The 27512-nt window shown below is 35.5% G+C and overlaps 1 protein-coding gene across 1 annotated transcript in view; it reads right to left on the reverse strand.

The window, feature by feature from the left end:
* Positions 1-1250: 1250 nt before the first annotated feature.
* tmem121ab (transmembrane protein 121Ab) overlaps positions 1251-27512 on the reverse strand; it is a 57617-nt gene continuing 31355 nt past the window's right edge. Inside the window, exon 2 of the mRNA XM_058756126.1 lies at positions 1251-4780. Within this exon, the coding sequence (XP_058612109.1) occupies positions 1930-2880 (951 nt within the window). The 5' untranslated portion in view covers positions 2881-4780 and the 3' untranslated portion in view covers positions 1251-1929. The remainder of the gene's footprint in view (positions 4781-27512) is intronic.

Raw genomic sequence — 27512 nt, forward strand, 5'->3', positions numbered from 1 at the left:
CTTTTTGCCTTTGATCCTCATTTTTTTCAGTAAAACTATGTTAAATAGTTGATCTGTGAACAACAGAATCTGTTTAACTTGTCACAGATGCAGCAAATAAAAATGTAAGTGTGGCACAAATGTGTTTTACAGTATTTATGCAATTTCTCATCTTCTCATCTGTCATTCTCACGTGTACATGTGTGTAATGCTAAATGACTATGACTATGATTTTGGGGCATGCGTCTTCTGTTAGTGCATGAATATCTCTCTCTGGTACGATTCAGAAAATGCAATCAGGGTTGTGTTTTTTCTAAACAGTATTAAAGTAAATGGTATGTTGCCATTTGAAACACTGTACCGTGGAGAGAAATGCATGCTGTCAGATTGTGGGTGGACGCTAAAGTAGAGAAATTCTCAAAAAACACAATACGCAGTGGAGTGAGTCAACATCAACTGAGACCGCCCACCATATGCAGGTGGCAATAAATTAATGTTGCTGAAATAGAATACATCAGGTCGCCACATACAGACGTGGATGGTAAATGGTTTTCGCATTCGCACCTACAGAGGGAAGGCTGTTTAATTCCGCAGTGTCCAGGCCGTAGTGTTTTAGGAATCAGTTTCATGCTGTGTGGCTTTAGAAAGGTGAGTCCCTGCTGATGGGGGCCATGCGTAATTTATTTCATTTTCCCAGATGCCATTTACCCTTCCATCCGCTTCCGCAGACACAGTGTGTTTACTCAAACATTAGAAGAGCTGATTTAACAGGACCTGAGATACAAACGCTGTGATCCTCTGTTCATGTGGAGAAAATGTGTGGGGTGGTCAGCTGGCACAGGGGTTGCAGGTCTGCGTAACAAAACTAGCCCGTTGGCCAATCAAAAATAGCCCAGTGACCATATCCGAAATATTAAAACTCGAAATATGCAATTGCCATACCTAAAAGACATATTTCACTGTCATTGTTATGTAAATTGAAAACCACTATACTGTAGTGATCATAAACACAGCTCAAAGGCTCCTTACCAGTGGCTGTCCTTAAAAACTTAACATCTACCACAGTTTTATCATTTGTAGAATATAAAATATTTAAATTCATAATATAATTTATGCAGTATGTCAAACCATTAACTCGCGGGGGAAAAATTCCAAGGGAATGCAGACTTAGCAACCCTGGCACTAGCAATTCTGTTAGCATAAAAACACTTTGCAGATGTCAAATTTTTTTTTTTTTTCTAATTTTTTATTAAATACAACTGAATCCTCAAACAAAAATGTAAAAAAGCAAGTACACAAGTGGTATATATATAATAATTATAATAACAATGATAGCAATAATAATTCATATACCAATCAAGTGGTAGTGCATTCACTGACTTTTTCCTAAACAATTCCATAAAGGTCATCGCACACACATTTCTTACTTTTTCCTCTTATTCTCATTTCTTTAAATGTCAACACATCATAAAGCACAAGCGCAAACACATACTGCAGGCATGTAGGACTATTCCACAACATTTGGTCATGAACCTAACTAGTTCGCTCAATGATAAATTCATTGCACTCTTTTTCCATTCCCCCATTCATTACTTGCAAGAGAGGCAAATATCTGATGCACCTCAACAACAGGAAGTCACACACACAAAAGTGGATGGAAACATGAGTTTGGTCTCTCAAATAAGTATTTTGCACCACAGTCATTTTGCTATTGTACAGAAAGAAAACAGCACTTGGTTCTTCATTGCCAACTGTGGTGGGCGAGTTATAAAACACTGAATGTTTTTCTATTGAACAACACAGCTCATATTTGGCTGATTTACCTCAGTCCATAACAGGACGGAGCACCTCATAATGTTGGACCAAAGTACCCCAAAACAGTTCATTAGTTCATATCTGGTGGTTCGAATGCTCCTTGTTGGCTCCAAATCCTCTATTTTGGTTCCTTGGTCATGTATCCATAATCTCCCGTGCTGGAGTGGGTTCATGTGGGAGGCTCGTAGCATTCGGAAGAGCTTGTCCATGTCCCACCGAGTTCTGCTGGACTTCCATGGGAATTCCGGTTGCGTTCTCTCGATTCGGGAATTCTCGTGACTGTTTCCGGTACTCGAGAAAGGTGCACGCCTTGGTCGCGATGGCCACTACGTTCTTGCCGACGAAGATGGTGGAAACCCGGCTGTCCTGGAAGAGCACCATGTTAACGCCACGTATGAGGATGGTGACAATGTTGATGGTGACCAGACTGAGAAGAGGATAGAGCATCATCTTCTGAGGGGACACGTGGTCACCCTGCACACTGATCTCGCTCAGGGACACGCAGGGAAGAATCAGAAGCAAAATGTAGCAGTAGAAGAACATCAAACCTTCCGCCCAAATGGGCAAACCCGTCCGCTGCGGCTCCCAAAGATTTGCCTGCATATCCAGCAGGTCCAGCAAGTCCAAAGCCACCCAGAAAAGCCGACCCCTCATGTCCTCCTTCCTCCGAAAGGTACGGACATATTCCATACTGTCCAGAGCCACTAGAACCAGGTAGAGGCCTGGCACACAAATGGACAGCAATAAAGTCAAAGCCTTCCGGGCGACAGTCTCCAGACTCTTGCGATCGGCCTTACAGTTCTGGAAGACAAAGTAAAGCTTGATCTCCAGCACGAAGATATAGAGGAACCAAAGGATCATGGCATATCCTCGTCGAGCCGTCCGCACTTCTGCTCCGACCCAAACCGCCACATACCGGAGGACAATAAGAAAGCAGACATCCCCAACAAGGACAATGATGCAGACGCCGATCTTCCGTGGCCCCTGATTCTGCTCCACCAGGTAGGCATCCATGAAGGCCATGCTGGTCATGATAACAAAGGTGGTAAGACACACATGCCGCTTGTCCGGTGGTGGCAACACCATGCTGAGGGCCACCACCGCATGCACTCACTCACAGCAATGTCGTCCACTCTGTTGCACTTGGGTTCGAGGGACTCTTGAAGTTGCAGGTCGAGCTTTGCAGGACTGGTTGGAGTGGTTGTTTTTCAACCCTTTGAAGACATTTCCAGTATTTCGTAACTTGACCCAGGAACAAAGTAAAAAGAAACGCCAATTGCTCCCAACTGAAAGTTTGATTCACATTGCTTTTCTAGGGTTTTATTGATTGTAAATCTGAAGGAATAGTGTTAAATGGTACAAGGGACCAAAAATGTATACAGTAGGGCTACTTTGCAATGGAAATGCAACTCTTGAAGACCTAAGAGACCTAGTTTCACGATCTTGGTCTCTGCAAATGATTCTCTGATTGATTGTAAATCTCAAGAAGCAGTGCTAAATTATACACATTTCCAAAAAAGGTCCAGAGCAGGATTACTTTTCAATAGAAACGCCACTCTTGAAAATCGAAGAGACCTGTTTCACAGTCTTGGTCTTGGCAGATAGTTCTTCCCTGATTCACTAAATGGAAGATAAATCTGCCCATTAATCAACAGGGCCAAGCTTTACTGTGCTGGTTGGAGTGGCTGCCTTTTCAACTCAGTTCTGCTTACTTTGAAGGCATTTACATTTCCAATGTTTTGTAAACTTGACACAGGAACAAAGTAAAAATAACTTATTTTACCAAAAAAGCAAGCTGCTTCCAACTGACAGTTTGATTTACTGCTTTGTGAGGGGTTGAACTGATTGTAAATCTGAAGAAATAGCAAAAAATGATACAAAGTTTCAAAAAAAGATCCAGATCAGGATTACTTTTCAATGGAAATGCAACTCTTGAAAAAGAAAGAGACCTGTTTTACAGTCTTGGTTTTCAGCAGATGATTATTCTCAGATTAACTGTAAATCTGAAGAAATTGTGTAAAATGATACAAAGTTCCAAAAAAGGTCTAAAGCAGAATTACTTTTCAATAGAAATGCAACTTTTGAAAACCAAAGAGACCTGTTTCACAGTCTTGGTCAGGCTTGGCCTATTAATCAGCAGGGTCAAGTGTTGCTGGTTGGAGGTGCTGCTTTTTTAACCCTGTTCTGTGAGTTTTGAAGGTATTTGCATTTCCAATATTTCGTAAAGTTATATTTCGGAACAAAGTAAAAAGAACTTATCCTACCAAAAAGCCAATTGCTTCCGACCGACAGTTTAATTCACACTGTATTGCAAGAGCCGTATTGACTGTAAATCTGAATAAATAGTCTTAAATGATACAAAGAGCCAAAAAGGTCAAGAGCAGGGTTACTTTGCAATGGAAATACAACTCTTAAAGGACCGAAGGGACTTGATTTCACAATCTTGGTCTTGGCAGATGATTCTTCCCGAGCGCACTAAATGGAAGAGAAATCTGGCCATTAATCAGCGAGGTTGTATTGATCCTGTTAGACCACACGCCTGCCCGACCTCAGCATTCTTGATGAGATGCCATAACTTTCCTCTTTCACGGTCATGCGATTTGAAGGTGATGTGAGGATACATGAGCTTTCCCAGAAGCTTTGCATGCATTTGCTGGATTGTGGGTCAGAGTTCTCCAGGCTAAGTATGGTTGTGGTAGGTTATTTTTCTTGTAACAGGAAGGTAACTTTGCGAAAATCGAGCATAAGAACTGAACGCTCAGACTGTAGATACTCAGCAATTACCGAGCAACATTTGTTTGCGTCTGCCAATGTGGAATTGCTCAGCAGTGGAAGATTGACTCTTGAGGGCTGGTGGTCTCCATCCATAGATCATCCGGACATGGGGTCAGTGGCTCCAGGGGCTCCACATCTGTCTATGGCTCCCCCAGGGGGAATCTCTTTTACTGGGCTTCAGTTTCATCCTTGCCTGCTCTTCTGACACGACCTGGAAAGAGAGGAAAGAAAAGGAGCTGTCAGCACAAAGTGGATAATAAATCACGGCTCACCGCTTGGAGCCAACGGCATATCCGGTCCTGCCATTGTGTCAGCATCATTTAAAGACATGTGATAACAACATTGGGGAAATACACAGTTACACGGCCACTTATTCATTTGCACTTTTTTAATAATACAGGGGATGCTCACAAAACTGCACAATCCTGTGCAATAAACCAAGACAATGTTCCAGCATTGATTTAAGCTTCACATGCAGGAGAGTTGAAGCCAAGCAGTGCAAAAATGATTTCTTCTTCTTTTTTTTGGTCTTGTTTTCCATTACAAATTCCTCAAATTTTTTAAATCAGGATACTTTACAAGGAGAATGACTTGTTTCTGGAAAAGTCTTGTTTCTTCAAAAAAAGTTTATGCTTAAAATGCGAAAAATGTAGGCGGAGTAAGAAAAACATATATTTTTTCATACCCCTCCATACTTGTTTTAAGCATTAATTTACTTTATTGTGATATACTGTATATATTTTTTTTGTACTGGAAAGACAAAAATACTGAGATTTTGCAGTGAGAACTGTGAGAGAAAAAGCTCAAAGGGTCTGTAAGAATCCACTCAAACCTTTTTTAGTTTTTGATGATACAGATTTTATAATTTGGACTTTTATTTAACATGTCATAAGTGCGCGTATTTTTTTTTTTTTTATGAGATGTCCATGAAATGTCTTTGATGTTTGACATTTATTTAATCACAGATAAATATTTTATTGCTCAAAACTGCCTTTTCATCACACACCAGACATGAATGAGATCTCAGTTTTGTTTCTTTTAAGTATCAACTTTGTCTCTGATGTTTCTCATATAATTCAGTAAATGTATAAGAGGCATAAAATGAATGTGAATAGCAGTTCAGATAATTTGATCTGGGAAGAATTGGATTAGAAGTGTTGTGTTCACATCAGGATCTGCAAACGCTGGTATCTTGGCAGAAGTGAACATGGTTTGAGACATAGTTGAAACTCTAGACGAGATTACTTGGGTAATTTTTCCGGAGGACCAGAAGACTTCAGCAAAAAAATTACCCTCAATTTACATTTGCTCTCAATTTAATCTAAATTCTGTCAAAGAGAAACAATCGAGCTATTAGCAGCATCACATTTTCTTTTCTACAGGATCATTGAACTTGAAAGTTGGCTGAGGGAAAAGGTGAGATTCAATTACTGTTGAAAGAAATATTTAAGGAACACACAAAAAATTAACGCAAAGCCAAAAATGTTTTTTTTACTCTAAGAAAAAGATGTTATTTTTAAAGGCTAATGTTTTAACAAATGTAAGAATGGCCTGTCTGTCCAAGAATGATGAAATTTCTAATCATGCATTTGATGGATTCATGCAGGTCAATAAACTTCCATTATTAATAATTCAAGCTGAGAGACTGTGGAACAGTGTTTGGAGATCCATTTAGACCGACCTGTTTAATATTCACACACCGAGCCGCTGGCGTTTGTCTGATAGCCAAGGTCGCAGGAGTGCTAATCAACACACTGGGCTGACATTTCACTAAAATTAAGCACAAATAATGAAAACTCGATACGAAACACAGCACAACCTCTTCCGCTCGTCGCATCCCAAATGAAAGTATCAATCTGAAAAATGGAAGAAAAACAACAAAGATTTAACTGGAATCAAGACCACGTAATTTGAGTGTGTTTTTAATGCCGACCATCAAGAGATGAGTTAAGCTCTCTGTCATGTCCAACACAATCTTATTAGCATTTGGCAGAGTACACAGATAGCAGACATAGATCTCATTTCTATGCCTGTCAGCTCAGAACGGGGGCAGATTTAAATCAATGTAATAGTCTACAGAATGATAGATACTTCACTCTGATCCAGTCTAATAAAACATGAATATGCTACTTAAATAAGAAAACATAGATTTTTTTCTGTCTGCTTTGTTATTCTTGAAAAAATATTAATTTCTAATTTTCTTTTCAACAATTTCCTAAATAATTACATGCAAAACCCAGTGACATTAGTATGCATACACTGTCATTTACAATACTAATTTACAATACTACTTAGATGTGTAAACGTACAATTTTACAGTAAAATGTTTCATTTGCAAATTTACATTTAAATCACATTATTTGGAATGAGAACAATTATTTAACCATTGTGCTGTGCTGAAAATCCTTTACCTAATTTGGTATTCCTTGTGATTTCTTGTAAAAATCACCAAATCTTGGATTTAATATTGTTGTCAACTTGTTTTCCTTCAGTTTGCACAAGTCTTCACTGATTTGGCAATGTACAGTCAAAAACTCAATCTATGAGGCATATGATAAAAAAGTTGCTAAAAAGACTGAATCCAATATTTTGTAACAATATAACATAACTAGCTTATATCGTGGGACAGCTTCTAGACAGCGACAGATACAAATAAATAATAAAAAAACCCTTAAAAGTTATTCAGTTGCTTCTCCTAGACATCATGGCAGAGAGGGATTGAGATGTTTTCTTCTAAGAAAGATCCCAGTTGTCTGACATACATCTCCTAGAGTTTCAAAAGAGACGTTTCAAATTGATGAAGATATTGCTACAGATTTTCCAAGGCAGCCTGCAATTAAAAGTCAGAGATCTCAATATAAACTCAAACATTCACTCATCAAACAATATGCTTCTTTGCATATTCATTTTATGTCTTTATAAAATAACTGTATTTCAACATCTGTGACAAAGTTGATGCCAAAGCCCTTGCAGATGGATGAAACAAACCAACCGACAGCAAACCAGACAAATGTTCCAACTGTTCAAACTTGGCTGCGTGAAAACTTAATGTCCCTTCAATGTTACTTCCCTCAAAGTGAAGACAAGATTATACTGAGCACAGCTGTTCTCAGACAGGAGCTGTTTCACTGACAAAAATCATATCTTTTTCGCTGCCTGAATTAAAACAATGAATTATGAAATACATCCTCTTTCAAGGCCCTAATGCATAATGAAAAATTCTGGAATATTCATAAAGACAAGTAATTTAAAAATGCACTTTGTCAGTTGTCCTTTTCTATATCAAGTGCTGCAAAATGACTCAAACTCTGATTAACTGCCAGATCCGTTGCTCTCAGAGACTAAAAGTATCCTGATAAAACCTAATTAGTAAAATTCAAAGAAACTTCTTTTTGTTCATAAAATCTTATGGGACCAGTCAGCGATCATTCATTTTAAATGTATCATGCAAAATTGAATCTAAGAGTAAAGCAGTCATTTAGCAGAAAGCTTTTATCCAAAGTGTTTTACTAAAGACAGCCTAGTAACATATCAAAATAGCAGTGATCATTTGCTCACTAACAGACAATGATGTGTTTCCATATAGCTATCAAAAGATAAACAGCAAGAGCTGGTTGAAATCACCGGTGCCAATTAATTTCAGAATGCACTGCACAGGTTTTTATCAGTCCATCAGTAAACAAAATCTTGCTTCTGAAGAAGAACCAGCTGCATTTGCCAAAGTTTGCGGGGTTCACGGCATCAAACATTTGGAAGATATCCAGGAGTTTTATTGGAGACACTTGGTATCAAGTAAACAAGATATTCATGAGCAGAACTGAATATTAGAGATAACGGGACCAACCAGTGTGTGAAACTCTGAGCGAGTTCATGAAAATACATGGAGCCCACCGGTGCAAATACATTCTGGTGTGAGAAACTGACGTGGTTTATTGCTTTTTAAGTGAAAGTATGAAAAATAAGCACTGTAATTATGTAGTTTACATTGACTTCACTATTCTTAAGGAAGTCATGCTAAAATTTAGTCAAAAAAAGCATCAAAGACTGAAAGAGCCACGAGCATTTGACTAATTTTTATCACTTATACAAAGTGTGAGCAATTTTTTGAGCAAATCAGCTGTTTGAAAGTTTTAGTAGGTCTGATAATAGCTGATCCCAGCAATGTGCAGCGTCATGAATAAATTATGGGTTGCTGTATTACTGTTGCTGTGATTAGGCTATGCTATTTTTATGGAAGCTTGTTTCTGCCACTTAAAATAAGTCAATAAAAAGGTAATTGCACCTTTATCTCATAATTCTGACTTTTCTTCTGAGTTTATATCTCACAATTCGACCCTTTTTACATTCACAATTCTGAAATAATGCTGAAATAGGCTAATACTGCGATACTTGCGAGATAAAGAGAGAGAAAAAACTGATTTCTCACGATTCTGACGAAAAGGCCTTTCATATATTTTTGTAGTGTGAATTAGTATTTAGGGTTAGGTTTCAGAGCGCTCCTTTTCTTTACAAACGCTAGTTCTCATGACGTCACGCAAAAGCGTGAGCCATGTTTGGTAAATTCATCTTTTCATCCGTCGTAATAATTTGTCAGATATAACATAATATTTGAACATTAAAAGAGTTATAGATTTTCAGTTGATTTTAAGGTCTTTATGGTAATTAATATATTTTACATTTGATTAGCTTTCTAACTTACACTGCATGTCAATAGCCATTTTGTGCACCTGCTCGTTCGCCATCGCTGGTTTGTGCGTTCGTGTTTGTAGAGCGCGTGTGTGAAAAACCTCACAATTAACCACCTGATTAAAAAGTTCATACTCGTAATAAATAAGCCAAACCCTGGAGCTTAGAGTGAACTTTTGTTTTATGAGGATATGATGCTGGAGAGATTTCCTGACTATTTGTGGTATCGAGAAGCTTGAAGATGCGGAAAACACCCGGTTGATTCACGTGACACTTGCTTTGTTGCTTTTAGGGTAGTATTTTATTATAATATGTATGTGACATTTGCTCAAAAGTTTCTAAAAAGAGCTTTAGGTGTAGGCTACGCAAAAATGTGATTATAATTTGATTGTTCGTTGAGCAGACTGATCAAACAAAATATGACAGGCCTTTGGTTTCAGTAGAAGTGATTTTTATTTAGGCCTACATTGAATATCCAAAGTAACAAACAACATAATTTTTAAAAACGTCTGTAAAGGATATCTCTCTCTCTCTCTGAATATCTATGTAGTTGTACAGTTATATTAACAAGAAAGCATAATGTTCAACAACATATCTCTATTGAAAAGTTAAAAGCTAAAACTCATAAAAAAAGTAAATGCAATGAAATATGTGACAACATGCCCCAATATAAAATATCTATGCCTTGAGATCACAGTTCAGCATTTGAGTTTAAGCTCTCTATTAAGTTGACATGATTTGGATTTATTGAGTTTGTTTGTTTAATTATATATATATATATATATATATAATGTATTAGTGTGCATGAAAGCTCATATCTATCAACCATTACTGTATAGTCCACTTTGCTCTCAGACATAAGAGTGTTTAGTTACCTTGGACTAGACATCCATAGAAAGTTTCTTGCTTTCTAAATGGCCATTTTTGGCCAAAATAATCTGCAATGTGGACCAGATTTTATGTCCATAATAAAGCATCTAGCAGCCAGAGAAGTTTGAGTACGTCCAGCTTAGTGAATCATCTGGCACTGATGCCAATGTTTAGACATCACTGCAGTCGCCGCCACCATATTCAACACTAATGAAGTCCACAGCGTGCGTCTGTGTCTCAGCAGCTTACAGTATGTGAACGGTTTGTCAAGGAAGTACACTATGCTGTCTCCATTACGTGAACATGGCTTCCAGATGCTATGCTGGCACTTCTGTTGGCATAGCAGATGTCCCCTGACATCCCTTTATAATTGTAAAGGCTTTCTCTGACTTTTCACGCTGACAAAACACGGTCTGCGTGACATGCAAGATGTCTGTTTTACAAGCCGTTATGAAAAGCAAACACACTAATATGGACTTTCTGGAGCATTACAGCATAATGAAGTGAAAAGACATTTCTGAAGTGTTAAATATTCATCGGAAAACTCTTTTCTGTGGCCCGTGAGGACGTCCTAGCCTTGCGTTTAGCGTTCGTGTGTCTGTTTGCTCTCAGCTAAATATACGACTTGTGATTTTTCTTAAGCCAATTGTGCCAGCTGTTTACCCGAGGGCCGGTTGTTTCACTCCCCCAGCAGAAATCATTTTAAATGTATATTAATTCAAAGGCATTAGCAAGGTCATGAAAATGTTGGCACACTAGGGTGTTCTCATTTAGTCCTGTGTAATTATTCATGGCTTATTCTTATTCGGTCACTTTAAGGAAACTAGAGTCAAGACATGAAATTAAATGCTGCATCCATGCTGAGCTCTTATTAAAATCATGCAAAATCTCTTCTCAACACTAACCTGAAGTCATTTCAGAGATAATTCGCCCTGACTGGTTGAGGGTTGTTGTGAAGGCAAGTGTCACTGTTGCTATTGCTTATTCTTAGTGGTTTGATTAAACCTAAAACCCAATTAATTGTAAACCAAACCACCACAGTGGCAATAGAGTGCTTGCATGATGTATTTTTTGTTGGCCAAAACCTGTAAATGAGTTTGTATTTTAGTACTTTAGTACTGCAAAGTCAATGGGTTTTTAGTTAAATGCCTGAAATAAGATCTGTGGTTATCATAAGCTCAAGATATTTTCAAGTTTTATTCTCCAACATGAAATACTCCCTTGTGATTTATTAAAGCTTTTACTTGTTTTGAAAAAGGACGTTGTTAACAAGTGGCTTAATGGGACTACAGACGTTGTCGAGGACGTTAAACATCAACAGACTGAACAGAAAATGCACGTTCTAACTAGTTGCTTTCACAGCCTTATTACCTGTGTTTCCATCCACCTATTTTTATGCATAAAAAATGCTGGATGGAAATGCTAAAATATGCATAAATTCTAAAAATGCACATAAAAAGCTTATGCGCTCAATTGGGTCAGGTAATTATTTTGTAATATCTTTATGCATAAAATATGATGGAAACACATTTACTGAATAAATTTCATGATTCGCATCAAAAAAGTCATGTGACATTGCCTCAACAGATCATTTGATTACTGAGCTAACCAGCACACCAATCTCATCGCACACTCAAATGTTATTTTAATAAGTCTATTATCAAAACGATTTGGTATAATCACCATAACTGTCTCACACAACTGTATTCCAAAACATCAGTCATCCAATAACATTCCAGCGTTTGTTATTGCATTTTGTCTGGTGCAAGTCATTTATTATGTAGGAAGAAAAGAGCCACAGGCTTGGTTGCAGCAACTTTACATTTTATTATTGATACTTTGCGGTAGTTTCCCAGGTCATTTTGTTCTTTTTGAAATGTTTTATGCAATATTTTAAGTTTGCGAGTAAGTTAAATTCACAAAGTTGGATGGAAACATAGCCATTGTGTTTATAATTGCACTCTTGCAAACTCAAACTTTTAGGGATTTTTATTGATAAATTTAGAGTTTTTGGAAGCTTAATGATGACATTGAATGCATGTAACCACAGCATAGTTCACTTTTAGTCTATTTTAGCTTTTTACTTCTGCTGATTGCATTTGGGCTTTAAAAGTTGTGACTATCATGATGAACAAAACATGTAGGAGTGGACCAAAACAACACCACTTACATTTCCTTTAAAGCAATTGTACTGTAAACATCTCTTTGCCCATTATGGAAGAGTTTGGGAATTTAGCATAATTAATAGCATAAATAATCCTTGAAAAAACAACTTTAAAAAATGACTACAGGCGAAAGAAAGATATGAGTGCTTAATCAAATATGTATTAACATGAAGCCAAATCAGAATGCTAAATGGATTAACGTTTACATTTATTAATTTAGCGGCCGCTTCTATCCAAAGTGACTTATAAATGAAGCAATATACAACAAGAGCGATTCATCCTAGAGGGACAGAAACATGAGAGGCGCCACAATAAAAACTTCCAGCATAAGCTGTATGACATAGAGTTTGAGAGTTTTTCTTTTGACTATGTAGTTCAGTCTGCAGCTCTTTCTGGTCAAGACCTGCCCAAGATTGGAAGGGACTGCGACTGACACGTGAAGCAGCCAATCACATTTCACTTGTTACGTTTCAGGCCTGATGAATGTAACGTCAATCATTCATGTGAAACTTTCATTTTCTGGTCGCACGTATATCTTGCCTGATTTCATTTCACAGAAATGTCGTTCTCCCTTTGAGCGAGTTGATTTGTTCTAAACAACATTTCTGTTAAAATGTCAATCCGAATGTGTTCTTTATGCACAAAGAAGGATCAAAGGGATCAAAGCTTGTATGTATGAATAATTCATCCTCAAAGTGAAGAGAATAAGAGCAATTCCTCCCTCCTGTCACTCAAACCTACTGAGAAAAACAAACGTGGTGAGAGTTCAGAGAGTTACGGGCAGAAGAACATCAAACGTTCACAAACATCATGTATTAGATTAGTAATTAATTAATGAACGTCCAGTTTATTCTGCTTCTCTGTTATAAAATGTAATTAACAGTAAAAGTTAGTCAATACAATTTACAGTGATAATGATTGAATTTTGTTGAAGTGCATCTCCAGAAACCATTCAATCATTTATTTATTTATCTATCATTTCTTATTTAAAGTTTTCTCTCTATATATTTTTTATTATTTCTATGTTTTTTAATGTGTGTGCATGTGTATATATGTTTATATTTTTTATTTGTATGCATTTATGTATGTTTGAGTGCATTTTGGCTCTCTGAGTAAAAATTACATTTATTTTTGAAATCTATTTATTTATTTATGTTTGTTTGTGTGTGTGTTTGTTTGTTTATATATTTTAATTTATACAGTCATGGCCAGAAATATCGGCACCCTTTAATCCTTTTGATCTTTTATTTTAAAAATTCACAAAAATCTAACCTTTCATTGGATAATAAGAATTTAAAATGGGGGATCATTATGAAATAAATGTTTTTCTCTAATACACATTGGCCACAATTAATGGCACCCTTTTATTCAATACTTTTTGAAACCTTCATTTGCCAGTTTAACAGCTCTAAATGTTCTCCTATAATGCCTGATGAGGTTAGAAAACACCTGACAAGAGATCAGAGACCATTCCTTCATCCAGAATCACTCCAGACCCTTTAGATTCACAGCTCCATGTTGGTGCTTCTTCTCTTCAATTCACTCACTCATTTTCAACTCAGTGACCCATTTTTGTGTTGTTTTTGAGGTTTGTGTTTGGATTATTGTGCGGTTGGAAGATCCAAACATGGCTCATTATAAGATTTCTAACAGAGTCAGTCACTTATCGATTTTTTATCTGTTGGTATTTGATAGAATCCATGATGCCATGTGTCTAAACAAGATGTCCAGGACCTCCAGCAGAAATATAGGCCCACAACATCAAAAATACAGCAGTATATTTCATTGTACACATGGGGTACTTTTTATCCCTGTGTTCAGCAAACCCATCTTGACAACTGAATATGCTGGAGTTTGTTTTTGGATGAGCTAGGAGAATTTTTCTTGAAAGCCTCCTAAAAATCATGTGGTGATGTAGGTGCTGTTTGACAATTTCTTTTTAAGACTCAACTATTTTCTGCAATTCTCCAGCCGTGGTCCTTGGAGAGTCTTTAGCCACTCAAACTCTCCTCCTCACCGTGCATTAGGACGATATAGACACACATCCTCTTCCAGGCAGTTTCCTAACATTTTATGTTGATTGGAAATTCTTAATTATTTCCCTGATGGTGGAAATGGGAATTTTCACTGCTCTAGCTCTTTTCTTAAAGCCACTTCACTAATTTGTGAAGCTCAATTATCTTTTGCTGCACATCAGAAATATATTCTTTGGTTTTTCTCATTGTGATGGATGATTAAGGGAATTTGGGCTTTGTTTTCCCTCCTATTTATATTTCTGTGAAACAGGAAGCCATGACTGAATAATTTCATGTTCATAATCACCCTGGAGTGCTCAAAATTGTGAATATGAATGGGAATATACTTCAGAGATATTTTACTCATAAGAATTTCTAGGGGTGCCAATAATTGTGTCCAACGTGTATTAGAGGAAAAACATTTATTTCATAATGATATTTCCCCTATTTTAAATTATTATTATCCAACGAAAGGTTAGATTTTTGTGAATTTTTAAAATAAAAGATCAAAAGGATTAACAATGCAGATTAATTTTCACAGCCTTCTTTGATCATATTTACCAAGGGTGCCGATATTTTTGGCCATGACTGTATATATATATATATATATATATATATATATATATATATATATATATATATATATATAGACATATCTATGTATATTTGAGTACAGTTTTGGGTGAAATGAATGAAACTTCAATTTCATTGCTTATTGTTGGTTTTATATATACAGTGGGGCAAAAAAGTATTTAGTCAGCCACCAATTGTGCAAGTTCTCCCACTTAAAAAGATGAGAGAGGCCTGTAATTTTCATCATAGGTATACCTCAACTATGAGAGACAAAATGAGAAAAAAATCAGAAAATCACATTGTAGGATTTTTAAAGAATTAATTGGTAAATTCCTCGGTAAAATAAGTATTTGGTCACCTACAAACAAGCAAGATTTCTGGCTCTCACAGAGGCTCCTCTGTCCTCCACTCGTTACCTGTATTAATGGCATCTGTTTGAACTCGTTATCAGTATAAAAGACACCTGTCCACAACCTCAAACAGTCCAACTCCAAACTCCACCATGGCTAAGACCAAAGAGCTGTCAAAGGACACCAGAAACAAAATTGTAGACCTGCACCAGGCTGGGAAGACTGAATCTGCAATAGGTAAGCAGCTTGGTGTGAAGAAATCAACTGTGGGAGCAATTATTAGAAAATGGAAGACATACAAGACCACTGATAATCTCCTCGATCTGGGGCTCCACGAAGATCTCACCCGTGGGGTCAAAATGATCACAAGAACTGTGAGCAAAAATCCCAGAACCACACGGGGACCTAGTGAATGACCTGCAGAGAGCTGGGACCAAAGTAACAAAGGCTACCATCAGTAACACACTGCGCCGCCAGGGACTCAAATCCTGCAGTGCCAGACGTGTCCCCTGCTTAAGCCAGTACATGTCCGGCCCGTCTGAAGTTTGCTAGAGAGCATTTGGATGATCCAGAAGAGGATTGGGAGAATGTCATATGGTCAGATGAAACCAAAATAGAACTTTTGGTAAAAACTCAACTTGTCGTGTTTGGAGGAGAAAGAATGCTGAGTTGCATCCAAAGAACACCATACCTACTGTGAAGCATGGGGGTGGAAACATCATGCTTTGGGGCTGTTTTTCTGCAAAGGGACCAGGACGACTGATCCGTGTAAACGAAAGAATGAATGGGGCCATGTATCATGAGATTTTGAGTGAAAACCTCCTTCCATCAGCAAGGGCATTGAAGATGAAACGTGGCTGGGTCTTTCAGCATGACAATGATCCCAAACACACCGCCCGGGCAACGAAGGAGTGGCTTCATAAGAAGCATTTCAAGGTCCTGGAGTGGCCTAGCCAGTCTCCAGATCTCAACCCCATCGAAAATCTTTGGAGTCCGTGTTGCCCAGCGACAGCCCCAAAACATTACTGCTCTAGAGGAGATCTGCATGGAGGAATGGGCCAAAATACCAGCAACAGTGTGTGAAGACTTACAGAAAACGTTTGACCTCTGTCATTGCCAACAAAGGGTATATAACAAAGTATTGAGATGAAATTTTGTTATTGACCAAATACTTATTTTCCACCATAATTTGCAAATAAATTCTTTAAAAATCCTACAATGTGATTTTCTGGATTTTTTTTTTTCTCATTTTGTCTCTCATAGTTGAGGTATACCTATGATGAAAATTACAGGCCTCTCTCATCTTTTTAAGTGGGAGAACTTGCACAATTGGTGGCTGACTAAATACTTTTTTGCCCCATTGCATATTAAAATAAATACTGTTCTACTGAACATTACTTTTTTATTTAAGTGATGATGAAACTTGAAGAGGAAGCGTAATGAAAAACAACTACATAACGATCAATAAATATGACTGAATATGAATTCTTATATCAGCCGCACAGTGAGCGTATTGATTTGTAGGGCACGTAATGTTGTTCATTTATTTAATGATGAGCATTGTTCACCCTCAGGACAATAAATGTTGTTTTCCAGCGCCCATCCGCAGTCTTTAATCTTATCATGTCAATATCTGCTTTTTATCGCCTTCTGTAATTCATTTTATTTTTTAGGTGGGTTTCTGCTTTGCTGTGCTGAACAATCTTTTTTTTTTTAATCTGCGTCTCCAATATTATACTACATATTGCTCATGAGCACTGAGGTCATGTTGCCAAACCAAAGGAAAACAACAGACATAAATAATAGTCTGTTCTTGTGCTGAATAAAAGAAAACACCGCGGCCTGTCAAAAATAACTAGAATAGTTTGTCATGACTTTGTTAACTTTGACAGTTTAAAAAGAAAACTTGGCCTTGATGTTTGAATGTTTTATAGGCCTTTTTGTGCTTTGAATATATTGGACGAGGTCGATATTATAAGGAAAGATTATGAGTCAGATCAGTTAGAAAAATAAAGCATGCAAAGTCTGTTCTGAGTTTAGTGGATGTAGCTTAAAAACTACAAGATGAAATTCACTTTGAATTTTTCATGAGAGGTTTTATGGATATGTTGTCAAGCCAGCATAACAAATGTAATGAGCAAATGCATTAGTCAGAAAACTGTCATAAAAAATAACAGGAGGAACTCGCCAAAACTTTGTCTGCTGGGAAATCTGAAACTTTCAAGAAATGAAATTTTCATATTGTGATGTGCTTGGATAGTACATTAACTTTTAGATGTTACTTTAGTTGAGTTTCAGGCTATTTACTATTTAGTTCAGTTTTCCCTGCATGTGATTTTAGTTAATGGTAGCTTTTTATTTACACTTCTAAAGAAAATGTGAGGAGTTTTCAAGTGTGCAAAATTAAAGGTTATTTTAGTGTCTTTAAGACGCTATTATATTTTTTTATTAATAATTTGAATCAGTTTTATTTTTTTATATTTTCCATTTTATTTTATTATGCAGTTAAAGTTTTGGTAATTGTGTTTTGTCATTTGTCATTTTTTTTTTATATTAGTATTAATTTTATTAGTTTAATTAATTTTAGTACATCAAGTTTTATTGTTTATCGTTTTAGTTATTTTAGTTTAAGTTACACTAAATTAAAAGATGTATGTTGCCTTGGCAGCTAGATTAAATCATTTTTACATATATATTTTTTTGTTTAAATATTTTTTTTATTAATTTTACTTTTAGTTCTAATTAATTTAGTACATCAAGTTAAAATAAAATTTGATGTGTTGCCTTGGCTAATTAATTGAATTTTTTATTATTTTTATTTTATTTATTTACTTTTTTTCTATTTAATTTCAGTTAACATTTATTTAATTTCAAGTACTGAATTTTTGTTTTATTTTTAAATGGTTCAGTTAACTATAATATGCTAAGGCGTTTGTTTGTGCTTGTCCGGGAGTTACTAGTATGCACTTGGTCTGACATGTATTTAGTGTATTTCTACATTTAGGTTCATTTATGTTCTGTATGGTTCTTAACTGTTGCTTGAGTGGGTTTGTTTGAATCACTGACTCGAAGCACAATAGTGTAAAATTAATTCTAGCTTTAGTAAACACCACTAATGAATAAACATAGTTTTAAGTAGCTCATTAATAAAAATCAGTTTAATTATGTTTACTTTTCATTTTATTTTATGCTTCTCATCCAGACAATTATGTGCTAATTTGCTCTTCTGTGCAGTAATTTCTGTTGGAGCGAGCTTGAGTTGTGTGATTTATTTAAGAGCACAATGCTTGTACAATTAAAAATTAAACCTGTGACCTTCATGCTAACATCACATTCGTGTCAGAATGCCAAAGCTACTCATCTGCTAAACCTCTCTTTGGGTTTCATATTTGTTTCAGTAGTTTGTTTGTTTATTTCATGGCAAATGGTATTTTAGTCTCTAGATAGCTATAGCTTACTTGGATGCTTCAATATAAGTCTGTGAATGTTTTTCACCTGTTCTGTTGTCCATCAGGTACACTTTAAAAAAAATATATTTTGAAGATTAGTGAATAAAGATTATTCGATATGAAAGCCCATTTCTGGGCTTTTTTTTTTTTTTTGAATAAAGGTAATTGTGACTTTTTTTATCTCACAATTCTGACTGTATTTCTCAAAATTCATAATCAGAATTAAGAGATATAAAATCAGAATTGTAAGATATAAACTATGACTTAGTTGCAATTCCGTTTTTTATATCATGCAGTTTTTTGTTAGAATTCTGACTTTACATCTCAAAATTCTGACCTTTTTATTGCAATTCAGACTTAAAAACTTGCAATTCTGACTTAATCTCGCAGTTCTGACTTTTTTTCGTCACAATTCTGACTTTAAATCTTACAATTCAGAATTTTCTTGCAATCCTGATTTTGTTTTGCAATTCTAACATATCATGTTATAGTTCATAGCAATTACCTTTTTTAACTTGTGGCAGAAACAAGCTCCCATATTTGAGTATGTTGTACAAGAAAATACTATTTCAGTCTGTCTACTTCAAAATTTCATGGTTAATTCAATGTTACTTGCTGTTTCTTTATCATTATTTGTGAAATTTACTATCAATTTCTATAATAAAAATAACTTCTAAGTAAATCCTACACAGTGTGACAGATTTGAGGACTCATTTGAGTCTGTAGCTCAAACACAGTGAGACGAGTTGCTTACAGAGATTCATGGTTATAGTTTGAGGCTGATTCAGATCGATAACTCTATTATGAGCAGTAGTGACTTAGTAAACAAAAATAAACAACGACAGATTAAAACGAAGGTAAAAGCAATTCAGATCAGAGCAGAGACGACTAACCCCTGAGAGCAAAGACTTGATCTTTCTATCAGTCGCGTTAATCACTGTGCTGGATAAAGTGATGAAAGTATCTGCTCTGTATTCACCAAACACATCCAGCTCAGATAATCACTCTCTCTCGCTCTCCAGAGCCTCAATTAATGCATGGAATTGTGATTATACCAATCATTCCACCTTCAGCGCTCACGGATTAACTCCACCAAGGTGAAGACAATGTCAAAGCGTTCGGTTCAGGATCAATCCATTCCTGATAGAGCCGTCAGATTTGGGACCTGATGTTTTTCGGACACACTTTTCAATGCGCGTTTTGCATACACAAAACCTCAAACACCTGGAGGTCTGACTCAGGAATTGATTGATTCTGAACGGTTTGATGACAGCGTCTTCACTTTTGCAAATATATTTTTGAAGGTTATTTTAGATCTTATTTGGAACAAACCGTTTCCACTACTGTTCAAATGTAACATTTTTAAATCTTTTAAAATGATTTCTGAATGTCTCTTCTGCTCAGTAAAAATACCATGAAAACAGTGAAATAATTTGATATTTTATGATTTAAAATGACAGCATTCTTTTTGAATATATTGTAAAATGTAATTTATTCCTGTGATGTAAAGCTGAATTTTCAGCATCATTACTCCAGTCTTCAGTGTCACATGATCCTTCAGAAATCATTCTAATATGCTGATTTGCTGCTCCACTAACATTTTTTTTTTGCCAGAAAGAAACTCAGAATTCTAAATAAAAAAAGAAAAAAAAAAAGAATTTGTGAATTGCAAGAAAAAACAACAACTTTATTTTATTATCCCATGGCATCAAAAGAACTGTTTTTATTTGAAATAGAAATCTTTTGAAACATTATAAATGTTATTACTGTCACTTTTGATAATGCATTGCTGGATAAAATTATTAATTTCTAAAAAAAAAATAAAAATAAATATGTGGTATATAGTACATATGCAAATTGTGTATATACAGTATAGTGCTGTAAGCCTCATATATGATATTTGGGAAGGCGTTGCATGTATAATCTTTGCTAACTGGCGTAGAATCTGACGCACGTATGCTTTTGTAACTCATTCATGTGTGTTTTTAAGATGACAGCTATTCAGAGTTTTATACACGAGCCCTCTGGAAATAATGGCAAACGTCAACGTATTTTAAAGTAACGCAGAGCAGCTTTTCTCCAGACGTCATAACCGCTCCAGCTAATCGAATCAGATCAAAGTTTAATGTTTAATTCGCATTGAGGCTCACGCTGTGCCGATGACAGCGATGAGTCTCACACCACAGCATTACAAATCACAGATTTACACATTTATTAACATCAAATGAGCGAACGTGTCATTACTCTGACTAGAAGCAGAATGCAAAGCGTTCTGTGTGTTTTCAAGGTCATCGCTGATCCAAACCAATACAGACTGATGTAGAATTGTGTCTTCAGGCTGAAGAAGAAGCTACTCTAACATAATAGACATTAATAAGTTTGAAACCTAACCATCTGTGGCTGCAAATGAACGCTAGTGAAAGTCTACTTCTGAAAAATATACATTTTAAGTGAATTAATTGCTTGACATTGTGAATTGCATATTAATATTTGCTGGTAAAAGCACTCAAATGAAAACAATTTTAGACTTTTAAATATATAAACGTGTTTGTTTTGCTGTCATTTCTTGCCAGCACCATTTAAGTTGGAAAAAGTCGCACTAGACGCTTTTCTGGCTAAAGATTTGGAACGACTTTCCTTCTGTCAATCAGCTCAATTCTGTCTTCACATCAGGATTTAGACCGGGTCAATTGATTATAGACAATTACTGTGTGTCCATCCACGTCTTTTACTACTGGTGACAACAGAGGTCAAACGGAGGGTAGCATAAGGTATCTTGTGCCAATTTGAAAAGAAACTGCTGACAGTTTGCCAGAAATGTCTTCGGACGAAACTAGCCTTTTATGGGTGAAAGGATCTGCCAACAGCTGAAGAGGCAAAGTGCAATTAAGACTGAGAAGTTCATTAGGCAACTGAGAAGAAACTCTTATGAGGGATGTGAACTCAAGGCTTTGATTATACAGTATTAAAGCTGTTCACCCAAAAATTTTAATTGGCCAAAAATGTCCTCACTCTCAGGCCATCCAAGATGTAGATGAGTTTGTTTCTTCATCAGATTTGGATAAATGTAGCATTCCATCACTTGCTCAGCAATGGATCCTCTGCAGTGAATGGGTGCCATCAGAATGAGAGTCCAAACAGCTGATAAAAACATCACAATAATCCACACCACTATTAACTGATGGTCTGGTGTGATGTGGGTTATTGTGATGTTTTTATCAGCTGTTTGGACTCTCATTCTGACGGCACCCATTCACTGCAGAGGATCCATTAAGTGATGTAATGCTGCATTTCTCCATATCTTTTTTTTTGGTGAACTATTTATTGAAGCTTGAGAGATAATCAAAAGATAACAAATCCTCTTGTTTCCACACACAGGGACAGTGGACCCGCTTTGGGCCAAGTCGGCTGCCAGCCGTCCCATCACAACAGAAGCACAGAGCCTAGAGGAGGAGACAGGAAATGCGTCCCAGACGCTGATAATCGGAGACGCAGCTGTCTCTCTTCAGCCGGAATTACTGTGGCTTTAAAAGGAACTCAAGGACGAATAGGGGTGAGAGATTAAATGTGAATTTATTTGCATTTGACAGGTGACTGACGACAGCGAAAAAGACTACCTTGGGAGATTTGTACTCTTTTTTTTTTGTAATATTTTATTATTTAAATCAGCAAAAGGCAGTATAAAGCCATCATGTATTTAATGGTCAATTATGTATTTAATGGTTCTAAAATTAATTATTATTTTTTTAATGTTGAATATAAGTTTCTATTTATTTTTCTTTTGATTATTTGATATTTAATATAATTATAAAAAACCTTTTTAAATACAATGTTATATAGAATTATAGAAAATGTATAATATAATTTTATTTTGATTTGCTTTTCTTTTGATATATCTATATATTGCAATATGTAATAATAATATTAATAATAATAATAACATCTTTATAATAATGGTCCTAAAGTAAGCTTATTTTTTATACAAAATGGAATTTTCAATTTATTTTTTTTTGTCATTTTTGGATTAAATATGACCCAGACACATTCTTGACAGGTTTTGTGAGAATCACCTTTGTAGAAAAAAATCATATAGGCATATTTTTCAATTAACGAGCGACTTCGTATCTTCTGTCTTTTTCACGCAGGGCCTTTTCACCGCTATGCAGCTTCATTAAATGGCTCACACGCCGTCTTTGTTTTCGATAATTATCCAAGGCGTCAGTCATTAATTACCCACTCATTTGCATTTGTGCGCGCAGAGCCCCTTTCCAGATCAGCGCATGTCTCTGCCTGTCAAACCACTTGAGCTTTCACACGCTAAACGAGTCGATGCTGCTGAATCTGTGACAGCTGACATGCCATTCAGTGAATGCAGATTCTCCTTTTCTTCAGAAATCAAAGGCGTAATGAGGGGAATGAGTGCTATTGAAAAGCTTTAGATGAGAGGAAAAAACAGCGTGGAATTGAAAGATGATTTTATAGACAGATACCTTCAACATGTCAACATGAAATAGAGTTATTGTAGTGTGGTGTGTTTACTAGTAAAACAGAGAATTCTAAGAGCAAACTTCATTTTACCACCACGAGTGAACTGGATAGTGAAAACTATACACACATGCAGTATTAAAGTAATAAAATTATTACATTTTTATTCAAATGAATCAGCCAATAAATTAGAATTTAATACATATTTGTAATTTGATGTTAAAAAAAATATTTATATTGTTAAATATAAAGATAATAATATAAAGATAATGTAATAATATAATATAATATATATATAATAAATATAAATAATAAAGTTAAATATAAATACATATAATTCTATAATATAATAAATATATTACTTTAATACTCTGTGTGTGTGTGTAGTTTTTACAATTTATTATTTACTTTATTTTATTATATATTTATATTATATTTTGTTCATAAAAGGGGCAAGTAAATAAGGCAGTAAATTAAATAATTTAATATACATTTATAATTGGATGAATTTTAGTTAGGGTTAGGGTTAGCTTTTTTTGATGTTGCATTAAATCCACACATTAATTTGAGGATACGTGCTTCTGGAGCAGATTGTAATGTTTGTGATGATTTGAGTGTTTGTATGATCTGTACAACATCACAGACAGAGCTTCTTCCTGATTCACAATCTGCTTCATCCTCTGAGACTAAACACAGCCGGCTCTTTCTGTACTAGTCCGTCAGATGAACAGATAGAGAGGTTTTCCTGTCTTTCCAGCACGTTCTCATGAAACACAACTTCATCACTACATCAGCTTTAACTTAAGACACGGTACTGAACTATACAAACAAAAACAAGAACATCAAAAACAGACCCAGAGCCTGTGTTCACAACAAACCCTCGGAGATCAGGGGCCTCGCTTAATACATCTGAGATGATTTGAAAGATGCCAGATCTTCTAATCGTGATAACTGATCTCTGGCTAATTTGGTTCTTCAAACGAATTTGCGGATTTGATTAAAATTTCTGGATTAAGTTGTCTAAGATTACTGCGCGTTCTCGTGTTCCCCGAAAAGGGCAGATGTATGGATACTCGAAGCCACGATCAGCAATGCAGCGATTGGCTGGTGGCTAGACAGCAACGTAATGACATCTATCATTAAAAAAAGACACCTGAAGAAAAACTTTACACATTTCTGGACAAAACTACATCGATGGAAATGTGCACTGTTTTTATTTTATTTATTCATTTATTTATCTTTACATGATTCCCAATTATTTATATTCACGATTTCTAGTATTTTTAGAGGCTCAATTTATTTTATTTTTTTATTTATTTTTGAAGCAGATTTGTTACATGACAGCATTAATTAAAGTTTCTTAAGGGTCAAGATCAAGTTATCTGCATCTCCTGCGCTCCATCAAGCCACTCCCATAATAGCTGTAACCACTCAAAGTAATGCAATTATAAAGTAATTATTTTATCATGAATAAATATTTCAATGAATAAAACTGGCTGTGTCTATAGTATTATAGACGATACAACATTATTATATTATTTTTCAATTAATTTTAAATTATTATTATTTTAAATGACTGTCCCTGGATCAGTAGGGTACTGTTCTAATAAAGTAGCGGTGGCTGGGACAAATTTTAAGTATCAATTCTGCTTAAAAAGATGCGATCTAATCCTGTTTACATGAAATAAGCCTGCTCCCGAGCAGGTTTAAGCTTACAGACCTGTTGCTATGACTGCATCTCCGGAATGAGCTTCGAAGAACCAACCAATCCAAGATCATGCGAAATCGTCAACAATCAAATCCAGCTAACTGAGTTAGCGACGTACGAAGTACAGGAGGAGTCAATTCACTTTTTCTGATGTTGTGTTCGCCCTGCAGTTTCTAAGGTGTTTTGGGTGGTTGCTATGGCGTTGCTAGGTGGTTGCTTTGAATTTTAAACTTTAAACTTTAAGTGCAACTTATTATTATCTTCTCCTTGGGAAGAAAATGTCTGTTTTGGTGTTATATGATTGTATGGCAGTTCTTGACAAAAACTTGCTGATTGATGTAAATCACCTCAAAGGCTGTATTTTTATACTTTTTTTTTTTTTTTTTTAGTTGTTACTGAATTTCAAATCTGACAAATTCATGTCACGCATAATCATGACCGATCATTGTTTATGTTTATCATTATCGATCAATGGTGTTACTAGTGCACATTTGCAGTTGGAGGTTATCCAACTTTGGCCACGTACACATTGCAGCTTAATTAGCTTTGTTAATTCACCTTTTAGTGCTTAATCCTGAACAACTAATTGTTAATGACGTATTTAAATGCATATCGGAGATGTGTCTCTCTTCTGTATGTGCTGTGAAAGAAATCACAGGCTATGGTTTGAGTCATTAGTGTTGCCAGATCTTGCTAGGAAAAAAACCTCATAACAAATAAGAACAAGCCCATAACAAACTTAAATGAGCCACATACTAAAATATCACAACCTGCGCCTGTCTACTTTATTAACTCCATAAACTGGAGCCCAAACAACAAGCCAACAGATGCTTATAAATAGTGGACATGGCAACACTTTGGGAGCACACTCTGTGAAACAGCCTTCCAAACATAAACAAAACACAACGGCTCTATTGGCAAAGGTTTAGTTAAGAGTCTTTTGTTGCTGAAATATTTTTTTGTTGTTGTTTAAAAATAGCAGATATCAGACATGCACAATATTTCTATCACAATTTCTAGAGTGAGTTCTTATCTATACAAACAAAATGATAATTTAGGGAATTCACTCTTGTATTTAAATGTGGTCGTCCACATGAAACTTTACAGTGTAGCTTTAAAGCCTCAGTGAGTTTATTTACGGACTTTTTTCTTTTTTTTTTTAGGAATTCAGATTCTTTAGAACAATCTTAAGAAGAAAGATAAGAACATTCTTAAGAAATGTTTTGGGGAAAACAAAGTATTTTTATTTTATTCTTAAGTTAGAAAATAAGACAAAAGCAGAAGTGTATTTTTAAAAATGTGTTATGAATGCGGTCTCACAGGAATGAAACTTGTGTCTTAGAGACTTGTCTTAGAGAAGTTCAGAGGACTCGGAAAGGACAAGGAAATATCATTGCTCTCTCAGAGTGTCTAACCCGCTCCAATTATGAGCTTTTAATTATTAGTGTGAGTGACACACACACACATCTCCACTGCTGCTCTCACATATGGCAGAAGATCTGCCAATAGCAGACAGACAAACACACACATATTAGGTATATAATTGTTTTTTTTTTCTAGATAGCTTTAAGATATCAGATGTTTTGTTTTGTTTTTCCGAGAAAAAATACACCAGTAATCTCTCATGTCTCTTCTAGAGTTTCAGTAGAGGTCTCAAAAGTGTCTCAGATTGGGCTCAAATTTGCAAAGATACCAAAATCTGCCATCAAAAGTCAGAGATTTCAATACGAACTTAAATATGGCTTTGGTATCACAAAACCCTCTGGTGCAAGAGCTCGTTTAGTCATATCAAGTTCTGTGTTGCAGTTTTTTGGCATTTTTTTCTTTGTAATGTGTAAAACAACAGAAACAGCGATCTTGAGATCTGGATGCACATTTTAATGAACAATATTCCGCTGAACTACTCTTGAAATCTCGTTTCTCTCCTCAAATTCTCTCTCACTCCTCTCTCTCAGGCTGTTTTCATGTGTGTTTTAAAACTACCAGACCAGATTATTTATGTATTTTTTGTATCCATCAAAATAACAGAATGTATTTTTTATTATCTGTAAGTTTTGTTTACATTTTAAATATACATAAAATATAAATAGCGAATTTTAAAAAGAATTAAAAAATGGTTTTAAATGTATTTATTTTATAGTTAAATGTAAAATTAAAGTTTTAATTAAAATTAGTTTAAATTACAAGCATGCACACCTCTTTCATGTTACATATAAATAAATATATATTATAAATTATGCATACTATTATCATTTATAATATATCTAATAATATAGTGGTATGCACGAAGTGTTAGAGCCCTGTTGTACTTAGTCTTTTCATTTACAGTAACTAGAATATTCCACATCCAATGTGCACATTTTGATGAGTGAGTTATTTCAGCTCGTTTTAAGAAAGTAAATCATTCCTATAATGAAGACGTTAGCCAGTGAAGATCTCCAGGAAGAAGATGGTGCATCTCTCTGGCTTTGATCTCTGAATCTACAGACGGATCTGGAGATTAAAAATGTCTTTCCGCAAATCATAAATTATGTACATTACCCCAGGAACTGACTAACTGAGCCATTAGATCATTATGGCTGTTAATACTTTTTCCCTGTGTATTTATAATAATAATTTGCTCCCGTTGAAAGCTGCAGATG

This window comes from Onychostoma macrolepis, chromosome 20 (genome assembly GCF_012432095.1).
Source record: "Onychostoma macrolepis isolate SWU-2019 chromosome 20, ASM1243209v1, whole genome shotgun sequence".
Lineage (NCBI taxonomy): Eukaryota > Metazoa > Chordata > Actinopteri > Cypriniformes > Cyprinidae > Onychostoma > Onychostoma macrolepis.